At 44.0% G+C, this 24,222-nt stretch overlaps 1 protein-coding gene across 1 annotated transcript in view; it reads left to right on the forward strand.

The window, feature by feature from the left end:
• CTNND2 (catenin delta 2) overlaps positions 1-24,222 on the forward strand; it is an 891,951-nt gene that overhangs the window by 196,451 nt on the left and 671,278 nt on the right. Inside the window, exon 2 of the mRNA XM_069958560.1 lies at positions 14,402-14,540. Within this exon, the coding sequence (XP_069814661.1) occupies positions 14,412-14,540 (129 nt within the window). The 5' untranslated portion in view covers positions 14,402-14,411. The remainder of the gene's footprint in view (positions 1-14,401; positions 14,541-24,222) is intronic.

Below are 24,222 nucleotides of genomic sequence, written 5' to 3' on the forward strand. Positions count from 1 at the left end.
CTAGCTGGCGTCTAAGGCTGATAACAACAGACCGGTCCGGATATACGATTAAACCGGAAGCAGTCGCGTAAGTCATACCCGTTTGGTGGAACCGCCGACTTCAATAGCAAAACCTGTGCAAGCTAGAGGTCCGGTGCAGGTGCGCTCCACTGTGGAACGCATCTGCTAAAAGGATGGCAGCTGATAACAGCCATAGGTCATAACCAATACAATCTATGCAGGGCATACTCCGGCAATGCCCCCTAGATGCTATATAGTACCCAAATGAATGCCATATGTATGAATGTGCCACAACAGAACCAATGCAGAAACAGTGTGCAGGAATATAAATATATATTATGTCTCCACATAAATATACAAAAACCCCAAAATAGAAAAAGACCACAGCTATATGAAATGAGTTAGAATAAAGAAACTCAAACAGCATCATAACATAAGCGTGCACGAGGATATGACGTACGTGACTACTTCCGGGTTAATCGTATATCCGGACCGGTCATTTGCTATCAGCCTTAGACGCCAGCTAGCTGAGCGGCGCCTCCTATGATTGTCTCCTGTAGCCATTGTCCTGGAGGTTAGTAAGCCAGTATGGGTTTTTTCTGTGCACTCTCCCTCTTCATAACTGGATGTTTTTTATTGTTTCTATTGTATCTGGCTGCTCATATGGCATCTTGAACTTAGCCAGGTGCTTATGCTTATTATATTTTAGAGCCCAGATGCCTCCTGGTGACCCATAGGATGGGATATATTTGTTTTCCCTAGATTATCACAGACCCAGGTATCATGACCTTTCTTTGTGCATACACATAGATGTATTATATATTGATTCCATATTTCTACGTGTATTCATTTGTTCATCAATATTATAGTAAGCTAGTAATGATATAGTACAGATTAGTGTACGGGATATAATACAAACCCTTATGATTGTCACAAGTACATGATAAATATACAGATTATCCAATATGTATATAAATGTTCCTCTGTGTTTGTCTCTTTGTGTATATATATGTTTTTAACCACGTTTGTAATTCTTGTATATTAAGGGTAGCTTCACACGGGCGGGCTCGCAGCGAGATTCTCGCTGCGAGCCCGGCAGGTCCTGGCAGTTCCCATAAACTACATACTTGCTGCGGACCGCAGCGAGTATGTAATTGTACCGCGCTTAACCCCTTCTACTCCCGCCGGCTCCCCCGCTGTAAGCAGCATACATTACCTGTCCTTGCTGCACGGGTCCGGCGTCCTGCTCTCCCGCCCGGCCAATCAGTGGCTGCGGCTGGGCAACACACTAATTGGCCGGACGGGAGAGCAGGACGCCGGACCCGAGCAGCAAGGACAGGTAATGTATGCTGCTTACAGCGGGGGAGCCGGCGGGAGTAGAAGGGGTTAAGCGCGGTACAATTACATACTCGCTGCGGTCCGCAGCAAGTATGTAGTTTATGGGAACTGCCAGGACCTGCCGGGCTCGCAGCGAGAATCTCGCTGCGAGCCCGCCCGTGTGAAGCTACCCTAACACTTGGTTTGTTTGTCTAAACTACACAGATGCCATGATTAAGAGCCAAGCAGGCTCGAAACGTGTCGGCAACCATTTTAGAATTTTGGTATAATAAAAATTGGAATTTTATATGAGCTGGAGGAATCAAGTTTCTTCATTTAGCACTATTTATACTTGCTAGCAGCTTTAGTCTGGTGCTGTCCTCCATCTATGGCGCCAGTGTCCTGGGTGGGCCACATCACCAGGATTGTGATTGCAAGTCTCCTAATGAACTCCCCGCAATCTATCTGTTGAGAAGGGAAATGCATAGAGGCAATTCGCATGGTGTGAACTGCGGTGATGATATCTACGTTACCGCAGTGGTTCACACTTCTTTTTTGACAGCCTTGTGTTTTGGGAAAGGGACAGAATAGGGCTAGTGCACTGTAGGCAGGGATTTCTAGGGCATTGTCCCATGAATCAAGTGCCTTTTAATTTTTGAGGTACATAATAGAGTTTCTAATACTGTGGGATTTTTATTCCCTTAGTGTCTAAAATCATAGGGCTGGCTAGCCCTGAAGACACCAAACTGTAAGTAGCCGATTAACAATCCCTCTTGGTTGTCCCCCCACACAGGCTTGTCAAATGCCGCTGAGTGGCATGGTTTAATTTTAGAATTTAACATTTGATTTGGTTATCTGCTTTTAAGTAGTTCTATCAAAAGTTATATTTTAGATAGTACACTATTTTTTTGCAGTGATGTCTAGAAAATAGCTTGGTTGCAGATGTTCTAAAATGATTTATGTCCTCTTCTTAAACCTCTAAATTACTTTCACCTTTTGCCCCATTGAATGATCTACCTACATATTTAGGTTTAACCCTCATCCACAGACACATGTGGGATGAACTCAAAAATAAAGTCAAAGAGGCCTACAAGACAGATTTAACAGATCCAGTAGAGCTACTCCCTTCCTCCTCTAAGTTTAGGTCGCAATTCTTTGCTCAATTGCATATATGACAGGTATTCCGATTAGGGATGGTCCGAACCGAGTTCGGTCCGGAACCCGAACACTCGGTAATGATTCCCGCTGTCTGCCCGCTCCGTGGACTGCCTGGAAAACTGGGATTCAGCCACAGCCATAAAGCTGTATCCCAGTTTTCCAGGCGTTACTCCCGCTGTATTTGCCCGCTCCACGGAGCGGGCAGACAGCGGGTATCTGCTGCCGAGCTTTCGGGTTCATACAAACCCGAACCTCCCTAATTAGGACCATCCCTAGTTCCGATCAATTAAGAGGAAACTACCAGCCCTTACTGACTCATCTTGGCTAGATTAATTATCTCTTCTCCCAAAACTTCCTGAAAAGCTAATCTCAGAAATTACTTTTAGATATTTCTCCTAATAAATGAGATATATATTAGCTTGGGAGAAAGAATTATGACTCACATTTACAACACACAAAACCCAGACAATGTGTGAGAGTACAGGAAAATTCATACAAAATTTTAACCAGATGGTATAGAACTCCGGAGTCGTTACACACCCTTAATCTGTCTCAACATAACCTATGCTGGAGGTTTGGTAAATCTCCCAGTAATATTTCGCCTAACTTGATCACCTGTCCGTCACTTCTGGTCTTCAATTTTAGACACGATCTTCAAAATAACAGGAACCAAAATTCCTCTTTCTGCTCCCCTTATATTATTGTGGGCCCCTTGTCCTTAATTCCCCCCTAAAAAATGTAACCTAACTACATATATGCTCACAGCAGCAAAATTATAATTCCCCTTACTATGGCATTTAACCCAACCGCCTTCATTTACGGCATGGACCACAAAAATTGATAATTTTTGTAGAAGCTCAGAACTCAGAAGCTCAGAACTCATAATAAATACACACAGATATGGGAACCATAAAAAAAAAATTAGAGAGTCAATATCCTACACTCTCTATCAGTCTCCACCTGGATAATTTTTTTTTCCCTTCCATATCCCCTCCCCCTCTCTAATCTTAATAAAATAAAATTCACTGCTGTACCTCACATTGCTATCCGGGAATGTACATAGTTTTTTTTTTTACTTTTGTTAAGTTTGTTAATTGTACTAGGCTTTTCCGAACATGCTTGTACAAATTCTAGTTTTATCCGGTATATCAGATTTGTAATAACTAACATGACTGTAAGGGCCTGAGCACCTGTTTAAATACACTGTCACTCATTATCCTTTCCTATTTGCTGGATACAACTCAAATTTTCTAAATTAAAAAAAAAAAGATTGACCAGAATGCATCCCCAGCCTTTATCTTGGCCATGGTTTCTACGTCTCTCCATGTAGCTGAGTGGGTTTTCGGTATTTGCCTTACTGTCCTGCTGAACGGCACTGGGAACTTGTAAAGGTCAAAAAGTTTATTTACCAATGTAATCAGCTCTCAGGGTTTTCCATGCCACGTATTTTGGAGGCTTTGTGTGATCCGCTTTGTTCGAAGGTGTAGGTGAATCTGGAGGTGTACAAGAAAGGTGGACTTGACTGTCAGGAAGATGTTTTTGAGGCTGAGAGATTGGTTCTCCAGATTGGGGCTGCGTGATCCTCCCTTTTTCATTCCCCTTGGGGTTTACTATCACTGGGGGACTTGTAGTGACTTCAGACTTGACACTCCCACTACTCACCTCTTCCTCCTCACCTCTGTTCATGAATATGCCTGTGACTGGAGTGGCTTCTTTTCCAGGTGCTAACATGGCTGATGGACAGGAAACGCCATTAGTTAAAATGGCCATCGGACAGAAGGTGCCATTTCTTAAAATTACATCCGGACAGGAAGTGGACACAGCAAAGGCCAGCTGAGGATTGCTGATTGGGGGATTAAATAGCCATGACTGGCTTGAGGTGCCAGGGGCAGCTACAAGGGCAGCAGGAGTTACAGTGGATGCCAGGCTAGAGGTGGCAGCAGGAGTTACAATTACAGCCGGGGTGGGGCTGGCAGCAAGAGTTACAATGGCTACCAGGCAAGGGGTGGCAGCTGGAGGAACATAGGGAGTGTTGTTACTTGTTATAGCTGGATATAACAATGTTGGCTTAGGGCGTGGTTTCAGAGAATCACAGTTATTACACATATCTTCCCTCGTCAATTTTTGACAGTGACACACATCACCAGTTTTCCCCTTTAGGGGTTGTTTATATGGTGGGGAATGATCCTGTACAGGAGTACTTGATTCTTCTGTTGCCTTCTTCAGGGCCGATGGTGGTGTGTCTGGATTAGGTGACGGTGGCATATATCAGTAAGTACTTGATTTTTTTAAATCATATCTCTCTGTCCACCTCAGATTTTGTATCTCGCTGGCTGTTTTGTACCATGCTTGTACGTCCTTTAAGACGATGCTGATCCATGATCCTGATGCTGATGCATGATCCTGAAGCATTCCTTTTTTGCTTGTCAACACTTTTTCCCATTCCTCCTGATTTAACTTCCCGCCCTTATGTATTTCTGAGATTCTCATCAGGGATTTTCTGTTCTTTATAAACTTCTTCCCTTCTCATTCTGTGACAAGCTGGGGAGCTGCATATTGTCATTCTTCTAGGGGCGTTGAGCGATACGCCCCCATCCAGGTGCGTAGCTAATGTCTCCTGGGCCCTGGTGCGAGAGGCCAACTTGGGCCCCATATATATATATATATATATATATATATACACACACACACCAAGACAGATATTACCAATAACACCAGCATATTGGAAGAGAAAGTATTATCACCGTACATATTACCGCCATACTGTTACCGACCAAATCCTGTATACTGAGACCAATATTACCAGTAATACCAGTATATAGGAGGAAACATTACTGCCACACCACAACCACTACCATCACCACCATATTGTTACTGACCAAATCCAGTATACTAAATCACCTCATCCAGTCATATAGAGGTGGCCCCAGCTCTACACAGGTTCTATACACCATATACATTACAGTGCAGTTATATCAGGTGACTCACAGGAGACGTCTTCTCTGATCGGAGTTCTTTCCTTTCCATCTTCTCCATCCGTCCTGGGCCATTATGAGAACTTCTCCGAGCCACGAATCCACAGAATCTGCCAGACAGACATATTAGGCTCCTCACACTGGCACTATCCTCATCTCTATACACGCTGCACATCTGTATTGGCCCCTTTCCACCCATATTTAGTGGGTAGCCCTGACTCTATGTGACCCCCTAACAATATATGCCCCCCTCTGTGTATTCCCTCTTCCCCTATGTTGCCCCCCCAAATAGATGGCCCCTCTCCCCCCATGTTGCCCTCCTCATAGATGCCCCCCTCTTTCCCCCCACCCTCATAGATGCCCCCCTCTTTCCCCCCACCCTGCAGGCTGATAAAAAAAAAACAAAACAAAACTTAACTCACCTGACATCGCGCTCCCACGTTGATCCTCACTCCTCCTGGTCTGTCCCCGGCTGCTGCGCGGCTGCCGGGGGTGTCACGTCTTATCCCCGGCAGCGCGCGCATCCCAGAGCTCCCTGCGTGCCGGAACCAGAAGTCAGGGTCCAAGGCGCGCAGGGAGCTCTGGGATGCGCGCGCTGCCGGGGATAAGACGTGACACCCCCGGCAGCCGCGCAGCAGCCGGGGGAAGACGGAGCCGGACTCTTGTGACCGCAAGCAAAACAATACTTGCGGTCACAAGAGTGATTGATCGGGAGGGCCTCGCGGGCCCGGTCGCGGCGGTAGCTACGCCACTGCCCCCATCTTGCTACTGTTATCTACAACTTAGTTGGCTGGCTTTCCAGACTACTTGCATGTAACCCTTTATGATTCTTGTGACTTATGTAATTCCTCCCTAGACTGTGACCTAGCTCAGAACAAGCTCACTGAAAGTGATTAAGATAAGCAGCTCTTTAAATGTGCAGAGCAGCTTGTCTAGTTTTTATGAATGGGACTGGAGTTCAGAAATTGTCTCTAAGGACAGCCAACTTTCTGTATATTGTGGGAATTAGCGTCACAAGTGGTAGGCACAAGCAGGCTTTGGATGCAACAAAAAATGTTTATTGGTAACAAACCAGAAAAAAATAGTCCAGCATGAGGCTTTTACATCAGCGATTCAATCTTCAAACACAAAGCGGTTGCCTTTCAGGCACATTAACAGAAAGAATATACACACCACCGTGTAGTTATGTCCTCATTCAGACCAGCCAGTCTGTAGCAGCTCTGTTGCAGGGCTTCTCTCTCCAGCTCCTGTCTGCCAGATTGCAGGTTGTCTCTCCACACCTCATGTACCAAGTCAGAGGCTTTTAAAAAACCCAGTAAAGCCTGGACGGGAACATGGGAACTGCCTCCCACCCATGCTACAGCCGTTCCAAGAAAGACAGCCCATTTTAGCCGCACAGCAGCTATACTAAATAACAAAATGACAGTAACCTATTGTTACTGACCACGAACTGCTGTCTTTCCCCCACAGAGTCCCAGGGCCTCTGTGGCACATACATTGTAGTTCTCCTGCTGCAATTCAGGTATATGGAAAGTACTGGCAAACCTGACCTCCCTGAAACTTCCATACAGAGCACAATAACCTGCTTGGCACATATCTACCTTCCACTATTCTTCCTGCTGGTTGCCTACAATACACACACATATATATATATATATATATGTATGTATATATATATATATATATATGTATATATATATATATATATATATATATATATATATATATATATACACAGTATATACTGTGTATATATATATATATATATATATATATATATATATATATATATATATATATATATATATACATATTGGCTAGCTCACAGTGTTGGCACCTCTCCCATAAAAAACAACTGTCATCTTCCTGTTTCTAAAACTCAATGATAGTAAAGCTGAGCTTCTGGAACTTCCTGTACACCTGACATTTCCATCTTTGTTTGTCGTACAACCATAAACCCTAATACAGCAATCTCTCTAACTTGGGGCAAGTGTGCAAGGCCCTGCTTCTTCAAAGAAGCCGCCCAAGCTGCAGCCGCTGATTGGCTGAGCTCACGTTGCTCAGCCAATCAGCGGCTGGAGAAGTGTTCCTGCTGCAGCCGCTGATCAGAAGAAGATGAGGAGAAGACCGGAGGGTAAGTGGTCCAATCAACTTCAGGGCCGGACCTCTGGTGTCCTGTATAGTATGAGCTGGTCTGTCACTTATTGATTGTTATTCAGGTATGCCTCTTGCCTGCTACTGTGTCTTGCTATTTATGTCATTACTCTGTCCTTGTCTTGTTCTCTGACTTTACTTGTTTGCTGCCAGCACTGATCTATACCTTTTGTCTTTGGACTTTGATTTTGGATTACATTTTTGTACTGCACCCATTTGTTGTAACCTGGACTGTCTACTACTTTTATTATGGTTGTTACTTTTATTATGTTTGTTAGACCTATCCAGGCCTGGGACCGTCTCCCAGTTGCCTTCTGCCGTTCAGGGCAGGCCGCGACAGGTAGGGAATAGCTGAGCCTAGGCTTCACTGACATCCGTCCTGACACTCCACATTTATGGAAATTGCACATGGTATTATCATAACACAGTAAAGCAGATGGGACAGAAGCCGTCTACTGCCTTCTATGCACTTGGAGTTGCCATAAATAATCTGTGTCGTACTGTGAGCCATTACACAGAATCTATTACAAAACCTTATTTTTACTATAAGAGAAATAGTCTTTTTTTTTTTTAAACCGTGAAATTTTTAAAAACCTTTAAACTCTGTCTTTACAAAATGCCAACAGTATTAGGCTGCTGTCAGTATTTTTAAAAACTGCCATTGCAGAAGTGGCTCGGGGCCTAGTGTTAGCCAGTATAAATATTACCCCAGTACCCACCATACCAGGGATACTGGGAAGAGCCCGATACCTGGGCGGTAGCAGGCTGGTATCATTTGTCTGGGGGGTGATTTAGAAATGGCCTTTCCCACCCTGGTACTACTAGGCTGCTGCTGTTTGGTTTTATACCTAACTGGTTATGGAAATAGGGGGAACCCTATACATACTTTTTTCTAAATTCCATAACCAGCCAGGCTTAAAAACCAAACAGCAGCAGCCTAGTAGTGCCAGGGTGTGAAGAGCCAATTTTTTTAGCCCTCCCTAGCCTAATAATACTAGCCTGCTACCAGTCCAGGAGCACAAAATGTAATGCTCCAGGACTATTGGTATCTGGTCTTCCCAGTACTCCCAGTGCATTGGTACTGAGGTAATATAGGCCCCAACTAAGTAATGGATTATGTCTATTAGACAGCTTCCACTACTAAGCCTGAAGTAAAACTTGAAAAAAAAAAAAAAAAAACACACACACAACACAATAGAGAAAAGCCTTTCATTAAAAAAAGAACACCACACCCCTCTTTGACAATTTTTTTTTTTAACAAAGCTGGTCATCAACGTAGTCCACTGAATCCAACGTAATCCTGTGAAAACTGATATCTGAAAAGCAAAAGGGAAAAGCAAACACACACAAAAAAGGCCAGGAGCAGAACACCCATCATTATGAAAGGTGTTCTGCACTTTACAGTAGGCAGCATCTTCACAGATGCTGCTTACAGCCTGCCACACAAGGGGTTAAGTATGGATGCATGGCATCCACACTTATTCCCTTATGTGCCAGACTGAACAATGTGGCCCCCAGGGGGTTAAGTGTGGACGTATGCCATCCTCACTTAACCCCATGGGGGCCACATTGATGTCACAATGTCCCCTTCCCAGCAAAGAAGGGGGCCCTATTGATACTCACCTCAACATCTTCATTCTGTGCCAGGCTCTGCTTCTTCAAAATGGAAGCCTCTGAGTCAGTGGCTGCAGCCGGGACACTGATTGGCTGATGTGGCTGATCAGCTGCTGAGGGAAAGAAGTCCAGGAGAAGACCAGAGGGTAAGTTAACCCTCCCCTACTGCCCCTTTCCCCTGGAATGAAGCACAGTCTGGTCAACAGGGGCTTCATTTAACCCCCCCAGACTGTCATCCCCTTTTAACCCCCAGGGGACCAGACAGTGGCGTGTTCCTTCCTGAAAAGCGCCACATGCATAGGCTATGGCATTTTTTAGTGGAGCTGAAGACTTCCATTGAAGTCTATGGGAGGAAAATGTCACAGTTTGCCAAACCCTCAGCCTGCTGCATTTTGCAAAAACTGCCACAGAGCCGTAAAAACACCAGAGAAGAGAAAAACGCCAAGAATAAAAAATGCCATTTGTGCATGGCAAATCATAAATTTCCACTGACTCCCAGCTAACATCTGGCCGCAGGCGTTTTTGCAAAAAAAAAAAAAAAAAAACGCAATGGCATTTTTACTTAAAAAAGAGGCAGTGTGAAGGCAGCCTTAGAACCCTTGCTGATCAGCTGCTTAAAGGGGCTGTGGCTGTCTGCTTAGCGCTGTGTACACTGTTTACATCAGATTTTACATACCTAGGACAGTTGCTATGAAAAGTACAGCATGTGTTAGAGAATTAATGGTAGACTTAAATGTATATAGAATACCTCTAAAGAAAAAAATGCTGAAATTATGTAGCCAAAAAATAAATCTTTATTGGAAACAATGTTAAAAACAATTCATATAAAAAAAAAGAGACAAAAACCAACATTAAAGAACAGTGGCTATCCCGGAGGAAATGATAGGTTATAATCTAGTATTATTGCACATGCCCAGTCCCCGACCAATTACACTTACACAATGTAGGCAAAAAAGTAATAGTGCAAAAAAGCATTCAAAGGTAATAATAAATACTCAGTACATACAGTTCATTATCGTATTGCACTTTGCCCATAAATATTATTGACCCCAAAGGTCCTAGAGACATGGCATAAGTACCTATATATCAGACGTGATGTATATCCTCCGGGACGCCACCACCGTTGGGGCGCGTCGGGGTGGTGGCGTCCCGGAGGATATACATCACGTCTGATATATGGGTACTTCTGTACTTTTCAAAGGCATTTAATACTGTGCCGCATGAAAGGTTGGTCTACAAAATGAGGATGCTGGGACTCGGGGAAAATGTATGCAAATGGGTAAGTAACTGGTTGTGTGATAGAGAACAGAGGGTGGTCATTGATGGAACATATTCAGATTGGGTTTTAGTTACTAGTGGGGTACCACAGGCGTCAGTGTTGGGTCCACTTCTTTTTAATATTTTTATTAATGATCTTTATGAGGGGCTACAGAGTAGAATCTCCATTTTTGCAGATGATACTAAACTGGGTAAAGTAATCACCACAGAGGATGATAATATCATATTACAGAGGGATTTGGAGAAGCTAGAGGCTTGGGCGGTGAAATGGCAAATGAAGTTTAATGTGGATAAATGTAAGGTTATGCACTTGGGCCATAGAAATAATAAATATAGTTATGTGCTAAATAATAAAACACTGGGTAAAACTACTTCCGAAAAGGACCTGGGGGTATTGGTGGACAGTAAACTCAACTTTAGTGATCAGTGCCAGGCAGCAGCTGCCAAGGCTAATAAAATAATGGGATGCATCAAAAGAGGTATAGATGCTAAAGATGAGAACATAGTTTTGCCTCTTTATAAATCACTAGTCAGACCACATATGGAATACTGTGTACAGTTTTGGGCACCGGTATATAAGAAGGACACAGCTGAACTAGAGCGGGTGCAGAGGAGGGCAACAAAGGTCATTAAGGGAATGGGTGGGCTACAGTACCAGGACAGGTTATCAAGCTTGGGGTTATTTACGCTAGAAAAAAGACGTCTTAGGGGCGATCTGATCACAATGTACAAATATATGAATGGACAGTACAGAGATCTTTGTAGTGGTCTTTTTACTCCTAGGTCTGTAACCATGACAAGGGGGCATCCTCTACGTCTAGAGGAAAGAAGATTTTATCATCAGCATTGATGCGGGTTCTTTACTGTACGAACCGTAAGACTGTGGAACTCTCTGCCACATGATGTTGTCATGGCCGATTCATTAAATAAGTTCAAGGGACGCCTGGATGCTTTTCTTGAACAATATAATATTACAAGTTATGGGCATTAGATTTCCGGTGATACGTTGATCCAGGGATTGTTCTGGTTGCCATTGGAGTTGTGGGGGGGGGGGGGGGGGGGAGTTTTCTCCCTGTGGTGGGGTGGTTGTCGTCTCCCTAGTGGGGGGTTTTGCCTTCCCTGGATCAACACAGTAGGGTTTCCCTAGGTTGAACCTGATGGACTTTTGTCTTCTTTCAACCTTATTTACTATGTTACTATGTTACTATGTATGGGGGCCAAGTACTCCCCTCTCGCTGGCTAACCTTACTATGTCGCATTGGGAAGAGATATTTATCTATACTAGTGACAACCCGTTCCTGGACTCCATACAATGGCCAGATTCATAGACGACTTGTTGCTCATCTGGGATGGTCGCGAATCTGATGTGCCATTGTTTTTAGAGTATGTGAACTGCAATAGTATGGGCCTCCGATTTACCCATAATTGCCACAAAACCAACATGATTTTCCTAGACCTTGAGCTTACTGGTACACCGTTACAAATTGTAGAGACCAGGACACACAGAAAACCAATTTCTGGCAACATTACACTGCATGCCACCAGCTCCCACCCTAGGCATACCATCAAGTCTATTCTAGTTGGGGAATTAACTTGTATGCGCCGGAACTGTAGTAAGGAACAGGCATACATTGAGGAAAGTAAACGCACTCAGGACAGACTCAAAGCCAGGGGGTATCCACATTGGATGCTAGGACATGCGGCAAATAGACTCAACAATAGAGATAGACGAGAATTGTTAACTAAGAAAGATAAACCTCATTCATAACATGTCCCTACACTTGTAACAAAATATAGCCCACAATTCAGACAGATAAAGGAAATCATTTTTAAACATCTACATATATTGCGGGGAGATCCATTACTTGACCAAATTTTGCAGTCAGGCTGTCGGGTGGTGTCCAGGAGACCCTCGACATTGAGTGACGTTCTCTGTCCCTCGAGCCTTAGACACAAACGTCCTTCCACATGGCTGAGCTGTAAGGGCTTCTACAGGTGTGGGCAACAACCTTGCCGCACCTGTACTGTAGCCTTGCCAAGTAAATCCTTCACAAGTAGCTCAGGAAAGGAATTTTAGATAGGCTGCTTCCCAAACTGCAAGAGCACCAACGTAGTCTACATCATATTGTGCACTACATGCAACCTCATATATGTAGGGTACACCACACGAAAATTTAAAACTCGTATTGTGGAACACTTATATGATGTGGGACATCACTCCAATCGCAGCCTGTCTGGAGCTTCCAGTCATTTTGCCAACATATATGGTGGTAACATCGATTCATTTAGGGCTTTTGCTATTGATCGTGTTTATCCACCATCTAGAGGGGGCGATATCAGACACGCTCTCTTTAAAAAAGAAACATATTGGATTTTCCATTTAAATACTACTGCCCCTAGTGGCTTGAACCTCCATAGAGAACTTCTGTTAAATTACTTATGTAGCTTGTGCACGTTGCCTTTAATATATATTTCAGTTCAAGTAATCAATATCTGGTTATGACTTAGCATGTTGTGACTGACATACAGCAAATTTGCATGCATGATGGGATTTTAGCTATGTCATTGTTTATTAGTGGGTGTTTCTTTCATATGTAAAGATCTGACGCCATCACGCTTCTGAGCGTTAGTCGGGTTACCTATTTATACACACCTGCATGGCTAGTCCTTAGCCATGATTAAGGGTACCGGAAACGCGTTGGCGTGGGTCTGAGAGAGCGTACTAATTGTCTCCGTTGTTTCATGGATCACTAAAATAAAGCAAGTAATTCGATCACTGCATCGCTGAGCCCAGGTGAATTCATTTCATTGTTACCAACACGCTGTTGGAGTGGGGGCTCGTGCGGAGCGGTCTGCTGTGCGGTGCTGAGCTGGCTACACTACATAATCTGAATTTAATATACTTTAATTTATGTTTAACTTCACCCTCGGATGTAAACACTTAATAATATTGAGGGGAATTTATCATTTGCGCCCCTGGTGTTACATCAGGAAAAAGACACAAATTTTTGTAAAAACCACAGTGCCTTTTCCTCGATGCATGCTTTGCCCACCAGATGGGCAGACAGGGGGCATGGCTAGCAGATGTAAATCTTATCAACAATTTAGATTCATTTATGCTTTTGCCATTAGCCCCAGGTCTGGCAGATTTACTAAATGTATTAATAGTAAATCTGGCGGGGTGCACGGGGCTCCAGTGCGACACCGGCTTCCCCGCAGCGGCTCATTCATATGCAATGCCACTGTCGTTTATTTTATTTTTTTTGCAGAAATCAATAGTCCAGGCGATTTTAAGAAACTTTGTAATTCAGATTATTATGCAAATATGCCATTGTCTGCATTTAAAAAGACTTTTTCCAGGTGACTCCCTCCTTTGCTTTCTGTCATCCACTGCTAATTAAATCTTGACTGTTTTACATCAGTCGGATCCTGTCTGTTCTATGGAGAGGGGAGCAGGGAGGAGATAGGAGGGAGATTAGTGGTCAGCAGAGAGCAGAGAACAAATAATTACACAGGAGGGAGCCGTTGAAAGCTCCTATTCAGAGGTCAGAGAGGTCAGTGCTGACATCAGAGGAGAGAGCCTAGTGATGTAGCTGTAAATTAACTCTTTGTTGTCCTGTGTTGGTGCCTATCTCCCTCCACTCCTCCCCTCTTCATAGTGAACAATGAAGACAGGGGGAGAGCTTTAAACTGCTTTTTCATGATAAAAATGGATTTTTCGGCTAAAAAAATTTTTTAACAACAGTGACACTTTAAAGCTGATGGTACGTTCTCTTTAAGATTGGTGTCCGGGTACATTACTCTTGATAAATTCCCCCCATTGTATGTTATCCATAGATATTTAATAAATTATGTAATTATATTTTAGATTGTGTTAATCAGTGTACTCTCTTTATATATGATAGGTAAGAAGCAATGCCCGTTCCAGCTCAACCATCATGTTCAGAAAAGACTAGCTCATCCAGCCCCGAAATGAACATTTCAAATCGCGATGGTTCGGAGACAGAAACAACTTCTGCTATTCTGGCCTCTGTTAAGGAACAGGTAAAATGCTTATTGCAGTAACACCTCTGTTTTGTATGGAGCTCCATTAGACCATGTGGCTGTGCAATTTTAGCCTTAAAGGAGTTGTTTGGCATTAGAAAAGTTTTGATATATAAAGAGTCTATGCTTACCTCTCTATGTCCCCCCACAATCTTCCTTTGGTGTCTCCAGTCCCCCGGTTACCGCAGCTGTCACTACTTCAAAGACAAACTCATCTCAGCAGTGATGGCCCGCTTAGCCAGTCACTGGCTACAGCTCTGTCCTGTCTGAGTCAGTTATTGGCTGAGCGGGCTGTCATTTCCAAGATCGGTTCATATTGAAAGTAGCTCCAGCTCCAGTCAGCAAGACACCCAGAGACATAGAGGTAAGCATAGATCGGTATATATGAAAAGATATGTAAAAAGATATATTTAACCCCTTAACCTAGTTTGACGTCCAGGGACATCATCATGGGTTTAGGGGGATACAGCTCACGACGCAAGCCCTTTGTGTACAGCGGACTTCAAGTTCCTGGAAAAAACTTTTTAATAAAGAAAAATCCCATCATTTAATAAAAGTTTTAATCATTCCCCTTTTCCCATTTTATAAATAAAAATAAACATATTTGCTATCGCTGCATATGTTATCTCCAGAACTATTAAATTATCACATTCCTAATCTCGCACGGTAAACAGCGTAAGCTCATAAACCCGCCAAAATTAGATTTTTGGTCACATCAGATCTGGACAAAATGTAGTAAAAAGTGATCAAAAAGTCTCATATTAGCAAGGAATCGTAAAGCACAAAAAATGACACCTCAAATAGCCCCATCGACCAAAAAATAAAAGCGTTAGAAGGATGGTAATAGAGCAATTTTAAACATATTCAGTTTTTTGAAAAGATTTTAATTTTTTAAAAGTAGTCAAATAAAATAAAAGTTATATAAGTTCTCTATCGTTTTGATCGTACTGACTTGAGAAACGTAGATGACATGTCAGTTTTACCACAGCGTGAACAGCAAAGACATGAAACTCCCCGAATTTAAAAAAAAAATGTGTTTTTTTCGATTTCACGAAAAGTGGCTGGGAAGGGGTTAAAATATACCTTTTTAATTATTCATAGTTTAATTAGAACTCTTCTTAATAGAGGCAGAAGTTAGGAGATTCCAGTGATACACAAAGGCCTGATGCCGTGTTTACCTCTGGGTAGCTGAAACTTGGCCACCCCACCAATAATAATAAATATTATTTTTGTATTTTTATATAGCACTAACATTCTGTAGCACTTTTTTTGGGGTACATACATAGACAAAATCAAACATTACAGAGATACACATGTAATTATGAAGCTATACATGAGGAGGGAGGGCCCTGCTTGCAAGAGCTTACAGACTATGAGGAGAGGGTTGGAAACAAAAGGCAGAGGAGCACAAGTGCTTCATTGTTAATATGGTCCAGCTGGGTGTCCTACCACAGATGTTACTATTGGTTACACCTTTTAAAAAAAAGCCTGTACTTACTGTATAGAAGTGGTGATGAAAGTAGTGATAAATTTTCAGCACTAGATGACGCTGTATTAGATTTGTGTATTCAGATGCTGCACAGCTGAAGTGTGTAAAGGGTTGTTGTTTATTTGTATGTCACATGGATTTTAGAACCAACAGGAATCTGTTCTTCTTCTCTCCTATCACCTCTCTCCTTACTTCTTCTATTGCACTCTTCACCCACTCATAGCACACTTCAGATACACTGAGGAAGGAAACCACATGGATGGAGGAAGTGCATGAGTCTTTTGAGCTAGACATTGTAGAGGAAGGACAAAAGCTAGAGAACTCTCTACAGTGGTCCTCTTTGGGCCCTGGCCCTCTTCCAGGTCCCCTACTTAAAGGGGTATTCCTCCAAAAATCTTTTTTACAGTGTTAAATAGCCCACCCATAGCTCTATATATTGCACAATGCAAGTAATTAGCTCTTCTGAGCCGTTTTGGAGCTGTAACTGCCGACTCACCCCCTCTCCATGCACATAATGAGGTAAATACCGTCCACTCCAACACGCTCTCTCCTCCTGGGATCACGTGTTCTTCCTTCACCGATAGATGACAGGCCAGTTCCCTCCCTGCTGCAGTAGCATCCTCCCCCCTGCACAAACATCAAATCTGCACCACTCTGTGCTGATGCCCCTGCTCCCTGCTTATCTCATCCCCAGACCCCCACCCCCCTGCACACACTGTAAGCTGCTCCCCCCGCTGATCGGACCCCCCCCCACCCCCCCCACACACACATTCTGTAAGCTGCTCCCCCTGCTAATCGGACCCCCCACACACACTGTAAGCTGCTCCCCCCCCGCTGATCAGGCCTTCCACTGCTCCCTTCCATACTGTGCCCCCCCCCCCCCCCCCACAAACACACACACTTATCAAGCCAGGTGCGTCCCTGCTGCTTCTGCCTTTAGAAATGAATGGCTTGTCGGCTTTGCTTCATAATGTGTAGTAGAGCATATATCACTCAAAGATAACAGCCCGGCTCCGTCCCTGCTACGATCGGCTGTACTACACATGATGAAGCAGAGCCAACAAGCCATTCATTCTAAAGGCTGAAGAAGCAGAGACAGACCTGGCTTGATAAGTGTGTTTCATCAGTATGAAAGGAAGTAGTGGGGGGTGGGGTCCGATCAGCGGGGGGAGCAGCTTACAGTGTGTGAAGCGGGATGGGGATCTGGGGGAGTGATCAGCAGGGAATGCGCGGGCATCAGTATGGCTTTCAGAGTAAGGGAGCTGACTTTGATACATCATAAGAAGTTGGCTAGCTGCTGAGAACTGTGCTAGAAGTTGTAGTTGCCCATCAGCTCTCAGTAATATGATGCAGAGAGAGCTTCATACTACTGATAGCTGCTAAGAAACTACAACTCTCAGCATAGTGTTAATGCACTGCAGAGACAGCCAGCTTCACCTCTGCTGAAGCTTTTTAGATCAGGGATTTCTGTTAGAGAAATACATCATCATCAGCTCTGCTGCATCACGGACCAATCAGAGAGAAGCAATGCATGATGGGAAATGTAGTTTCCTATATTTGGTATAGATCAGCTTTTAGAAAACTTGTAGCAGATAAAAAGGCGGGAGACGTCTCAAAATACTCAGGCATAAGGTGGTGTGAAGGCTCCAAAGTCAATACACAGGCACAATTATTCTCTATTCTTCTTCTAAGTATTCTTCTACCTCATCCTCCAACATCCCGGCAAAGCACAGTACTACTTGGGTTGGGACTCTCAAAACATCCTCCTCTCTGCTACTCTGCTTCTTTGTATCCTTCAACACGCTACTCAGTCAGCATGACTGTACTCCTCACTCTATTCCTGTGGCAGATCTGGTTATCGTATTGCGATGCTTTGGCCCCTAGGGGCCACTCCGCAGTGTAGATGGTGCTAACAAGCAGGAACCGGGGCAGCTGTAAGGTATAGGGTTGTCACGGTGAAGGCACAAGGGTGATACAGCTGGAAACAATACACGCAGTTTGCAGTGGACCATAGCTTTCCAGAACAGAACCGGTCATAGTAAAAGTGTGAGGATAAGAGGGCTGTTCTGGGACACTGCATACCTCCCTACTAGAAATGAGCCTGAATGAACATAGAGGACCAGGACAACAAGACAAGAGGACGGAATGTTAGTGTGAGTATGTAGATGTGTGTTTCCCACGCTCAATGCACAGGTGACAAGAGAAGATATGAAGAGAAAGAAAACCCTAGGGGCAGGACTTCACCTAGGGGTGCCTAACATACTCTGGTTACAGGTAGTTAGTGTGTGAACCATCTGACATGGAAGTCAGGACAACTTAACTGCTGGCGGGCGACCCTCAATATTCCAGCCAGTTAGACAGTAGGTTTCCAATGAAATGAGTTACCCTACTGGAAACAGAACTGTGAAGACCTGTGTACTACCTTGGGTGTCTGTGTGAAGTGACTTGGACACCTGGAAGAGAAAGAGGAAAAAAATAACAAAAGCAAACATACCTGGGGAGCTCCCTTTCATACCAGTCAATCATACACTCAATTACTCGATAGGCCAAAAGGTATCCAAGGTGCAATATGTATGAACAAGTGTAAGTGTTGAGTGGCACTGTGTAGCAACTACTGTGTGTTGGGACAAGACAGGGATAAACAAACAATTGGAGACACAAGGAAGGGAAACATAGAAGACAAGAACACTGCGAGGTCCTGAAGAACACTGGCTCAAAGGAATCTTCCCAGTGGATAACACAATAATACAATATATGAAGGAAATAAAATACCTCTGTGAGGAAATACACTTTGAAAAATATACTCCTTAGAACATAGACTTTCTCTGAGGCTATAGATATATATATACTGGCTTCTTACTCAGAGGAGGAGGAAACACATCTGACTAATCTAAATGACTTTTCTGCTTACTCAGAGGTAGGGAATATATATAAGACTGATATGAAAATAGACTTTTGAATACTGAAGTGCAATAATGAGATACAATAATAAATCCCTGACAGTCACACAATCATGAAAGTGCTTTAGGAAGAACTGGATAAGTGTCTCTGTTAGGTAGAGTCTCTTTAGGCAATTAGACCATTGTCCATGTAAAGGCTCTGGGACAGGCACTAGAGAACAATACAATAATTTTAGTGTCTATCAGCACATAGCTGGATGATGAACAGAGAAGCTTGGTCAGGAGGACCAGGTGCGAACCTTGAACGTTTACTTATACGTACTTGAACGTATACTTATTGTAACGGTGGTAACTAGTAGCAACAGTCTCTCCGGATATAACCAGGTATAAGGCAGACTTGAATAAGGCAGAGTAAACAGTGATGTCATCCGGCACAGGTGGCCAATCAGGAGACACGGCAGCAAAGTTTTCCGCGCTTTGGCAGCATGGCGGTTAACCCCCTCCTGTCTGGGGTATGGCGCAGTTAGAAATTGACGAAGACAGCGGCCATCTTGTGTACAGCCAAGGGCCCTAGGCACTTCAATTACCCCTATGATAATGCAGCAAACTGTCCACTCTAGCAGTGGCACGCTAGGCAAAGTCTTTCTGGGAGTTGTAGTACGCCTCTGGGGAATAGTTGGAGTGGGCACAACGCAGTCTGTATCCTGTTTGTGACGCCAAAAATGCGATGCCCTGGCCCCTAGGGGCCACTCCGCAGTGTAGATGGTGCTAACAGGCAGGAACCGGGGCAGCTGTAAGGTATAGGGTTGTCACGGTGAAAACACGAGGGTGATACAGCTGGAAACCGGGCTCCTGACCATGCGGGGATACTGGGCATGCGATTCTTCGTTGTCCTTAGTCAGGGCACCAATTATCACACCAATGCCATGGTTCAGAAACAACAATAGTTGTATACTTATTGTAACGGTGGTAACTAGTAGCAATAGTCTCTCCGGATGTAACCAGGTATAAGGCAGACTTGAATAAGGCAGAGTAATGGGTGATGCTGCAATAGGCTGTGAGAGGAGTGTGCTGGATGATGGGAGTAGTAGTGAAACTGAAGATGAGATGCTGGGTGAAATGAGACTTGAATGAGATACTTGCTGTTGATGATTAGAGAAGATGATGAGAGGAATGACTGAAGAATCGACACCAAGATGAGAATCTTGAGACTGGAGACAGGAACACAGCCAGTGGTTTGGAGCAGCAGAGCACACGCAGGCCTCTCTCTTAGCAGGGAGAGAGGACAGACCCAACCTATCCCCTCTGTGGTAGGGAATAGACTGAGGTAGAACAGGAAGTCACATGGTAACCCCAGCCACAGCTCGATGTCCATTGGAGTTACCATGTAAGCAGGGGCAGTCACGTGACATCCAGCCATTGCATCATCACACCATTAGGCATACACAGAGAAATATACATGAGAAGTACCATACTTGAACACTGGGGGGGCGACATAATACCATTAGGCACTGATTACTGAATACACATACAAGAAATGACTATACTAACCCAAGGGACCCGTAGCAGCCTGGCAGGACACTGTCCACAGGGGAGAAGGGTACTGCCGGCCTACTAAACTAAAAGCAGGTGTGCCACCACATCTGTTTGCCTCCCTGGCACTGGCGTCACGACACAACACTTTATGGTCCGGCCATATCTTGGCTAACCACCACCGATTTGGCATCACACATTACCATCTAGCAACTGACCGGCCAATCCTCCAACACAACATCACCGATGATCACACACGCGTAGCGCAATACCAACACACAGCCATCTTTATAAATAGGACAGTTAAAGGTGAACTACTGTAGCCACCAACTAGTGCCTGTATGCTACAGGTCCTAAGTGACCAAATTAGGGTACCTGATAAGCCTGCTTGAAAAGAAGAATTTTAAGCTGTCACTATAATTTTAACTTTCAAAATCTAAATCAACATGTAAAATGTAAAATGAAGCAGGTTTGCAATATACATTCATTATTTTTTTTTTTTATTTTTTTTTTTTGTTATCATGCTGTAAAACAAAGCTAAACTTACAAGAAGGATTTCTTGTAGGTCCAATGCAGTCAGTTTTTTAGACTAGTGGTAGTTGAAAAAAAAAAAAAAAGACTAAACACATTAAGTCTAACCTGTACAGAGGGTCACGTCTCAATACATCCATTAATTACATGACTGCCTTCTCTGTGAGAGTGCAGATGACCTGGTAAACAAAAGACTTCCTGTTTTTAGACTCTTTGGGGGGAAAAAAAAGAGTCTGAACACAGGAAGTGATGTGTTTTCCATGATAACTAAAAAAAAAAAAAATAATGAATGTAAATAGCAAACTTGCTTTATTTCACATCTTGTGTTGATTTAGATTTTGAAGTTATAATAACAGTGACATTTTAAAGTTTGGGTGTTGGAGGTGAGTCTGACATTCTTAAGTAATTAATTCCATAGAACAGGTGCAGTTCGGGTAAAGTCCTAAAGACAGGGGGTGAGACGCGCGGAGTAAGGAGGATGTTAGTTGTAAGTCATTAGAGGAGTGTAGTGCACAGGTTGGGTGGTAGACTGATGAGGGAGGTGCAGCACTGTGGAGAGCTTTGTGGGTGAGCAGGAAGAGTTTATATTGTATTCTGTGCTTAATAGGGAGCTGGTGTAGTGACTGGCTCAGGGGGAGACATCGATGTAGTGCCTGGACAGGGAGATGAGTCTAGCTGCTGCGTTAAGGCTGGACTGAAGAGGGGAGATTTTAGAGAGGGGAAGGATGATTAGTAAGGAATTGCAATAGTCAAGACGGGAATAAATCAGAGTGAGAGTTTTAGCTGATTCAACAGGAAATAAGAGACAGATTTTAGAGATGTTTTTTAAATGCAGGTGGCAAAAACTTAAAAGGGATTGACTGTGAGGAGTGAGAGTCAAACAATACCCCAGGGCAGCTAGCTTGCTTTCTAGGGGTTATAGTTGTACCACAGAGATGGATATGTCAGAAATAGGGAGGACATAATGTGGGAAATGGCAGACCGACCGTCAATGGTGTTTTGTAGGAGTAGGGGTGATATCACGGGAGGATTGATATAGCTGGGGGTCATCAGCTTAAGATGGTACTAAAAGCCATACTTGCTCATAGTTTGTCCAATGGGGAAATTATAGAGTGAGAAAAGGAGAGGACTCAGGAGTGACCCCTGAGGAACCACAACAGTGAACTTAGGTGCAGTCAAAAATGATACAATAAAGAAGCGGTCAGAGAGGTAGGAGGGAAACCAGTAGTGTTGAGCGAGTACTAAAATGCCCAGGTGCTCTGTACTCAAGACAAATATTTCCCGATACTGGGGTGCTTGTTTCGAGTAACAAACCCCATTGAAGTCAATGAGAAACTCGAGCATGTTTGCAGGGGACCACAGCTCCACACAGGGAAGGTTGTGTGAGAACCTGGAAACCTTAGAATATGATTGAAACACCATGGAAATGGACAGGAAACAGCAGGGGCAGCATGCATGAATGCCTCTGGGGCTGGCTAATCGCAACATGTGGTGGCCCTCAATACAATTTTGCTGACCCAGACAGCATCTCTCTCCCTAAGCTCATCCAGCCTGCGTCTGACTCTGAAGCGAGCGTCGCGGGATCTGGATCTTATATGCCCAGGTCATCTGATCTGGCCAGCCAATCGCTGCTATCGACATGTTGGGTTCCCACGTGATGCTTTAAGCTCCCAAAGACTCTCCTGCATGATGATTGGGGGTATGTGCACACTGAGCAGTTCTCGAGGAATTGTAGCTGAAAGTTTTCAGGCAGAAATCAAGCAGAATTTAAGCTCCCCATTGACTTCTATAGGATTCCTCTAGCAGATCTACAGCAGAAAATTCTGCTCTAAGGGTATGTGCACACTGAGGAAAAGGCGAGGAATTCAGCTTGAAATTCAGCTCGAAATTCAGCTTGAAATTCCTCCCGTAAAAAATGTGCAGAGCAAAGTCCCATTGTGTTCAATGGGTTTTCTGCTCTGTTGTTCACACTGCAGAATTTCCGAGCAGAATTTTCTGCTGTAGATCTGCTAGAGGAATCCTATAGAAGTCAATGGGGGGCTTAAATTCTGCTTGAATTCTGCCTGAAAACTTTCAGCTACAATTCCTCGAGAATTGCTCAGTGTGCACATAGCCTTGCTGAGAAGGTCCTGCCACTCTGCCTGTTTGTAAACTCATGCTGTTCTCAGCATATAGCTATGTTCACACAACGTCAAAAGACGTCCAATTTTGCTATTTAAAAAATTGTCAGTTCTTGCAGCGATTTAACTGACTGCAATGGAATGCATTGAACTCAATGGGTAGATCAATTTATTGAATAACGGTCGTGTTTCCCACAGAGGTCAAAATAATGAGCATGGCGTCTTTTGCAAACAGCGGATGTTTTTTATTAGTTGTTCACACACAGTTTTTCTTTTGTCACTGTTCTTTCTCCATTTTTACTAAATTAAATTCAATGGACTTTTCAATTAAGACACACCCAAAGGCCAATTAGTAACCCCAAACTAGAATAATGTGCAAACACTAAGGGAAGGCAAGGCTGCTAAATAATGTCCATTATTTTAGACTCAAAATGACGGATGTCATTTTAAACTGAGCTGAAAAAACGTTATGTGAACAAAGTCTGTTGGTAAATTCTTGGTTCACCTTCTCACAAAGCCCATTACTTTGGGGGCTGTTGTCCTCACATGTTATGAAATTGGCATAATTCCTGGAACAGCCGGGATTCAAACACAGAACCTTGATCTGTTAGGACAGCTCCAGGACAACCAAAGTGCTTTACACAATTGTTGTAGAACTGTATCGCCTGGAGTAGTGGATCCACTGGACCGGCACCAGCGATGGCACAAACCTCACCAGGGAGCGGAGTCTAAGGGGCCGCTGGTTTTCACCAGAGCCCGCCGCAAGGCGGGATGGACTTGCTGCGGCAGGCGACCCCCAGGTTGCTACCCCTGGCTTGGTTGCTGGTGTCGGCAGGCGAGGCGTGGCAGGAGATGACACAGGCAATAGTCTGCAGATGAGAGAGCATGTGACAGGCTGGACACGGGAACAGGTGGAGTGACAGGGGAACAGGAACCAGGAACAGGGACAAGGGACCAGGTAACGGACAGGACTCAGGAACAGGGACTTGGGACCAGGAAACGGACAGGACACAGGAACAACAGGGAGCTGGGCCAAACGCTATGGGAAGCATGTAGAGGCTCCAACACAGGGGACAGGGCATGCTGGGATTTATAGGGGAGTGATTAGG

This window comes from Dendropsophus ebraccatus, chromosome 2 (assembly GCF_027789765.1).
Source record: "Dendropsophus ebraccatus isolate aDenEbr1 chromosome 2, aDenEbr1.pat, whole genome shotgun sequence".
NCBI lineage: Eukaryota > Metazoa > Chordata > Amphibia > Anura > Hylidae > Dendropsophus > Dendropsophus ebraccatus.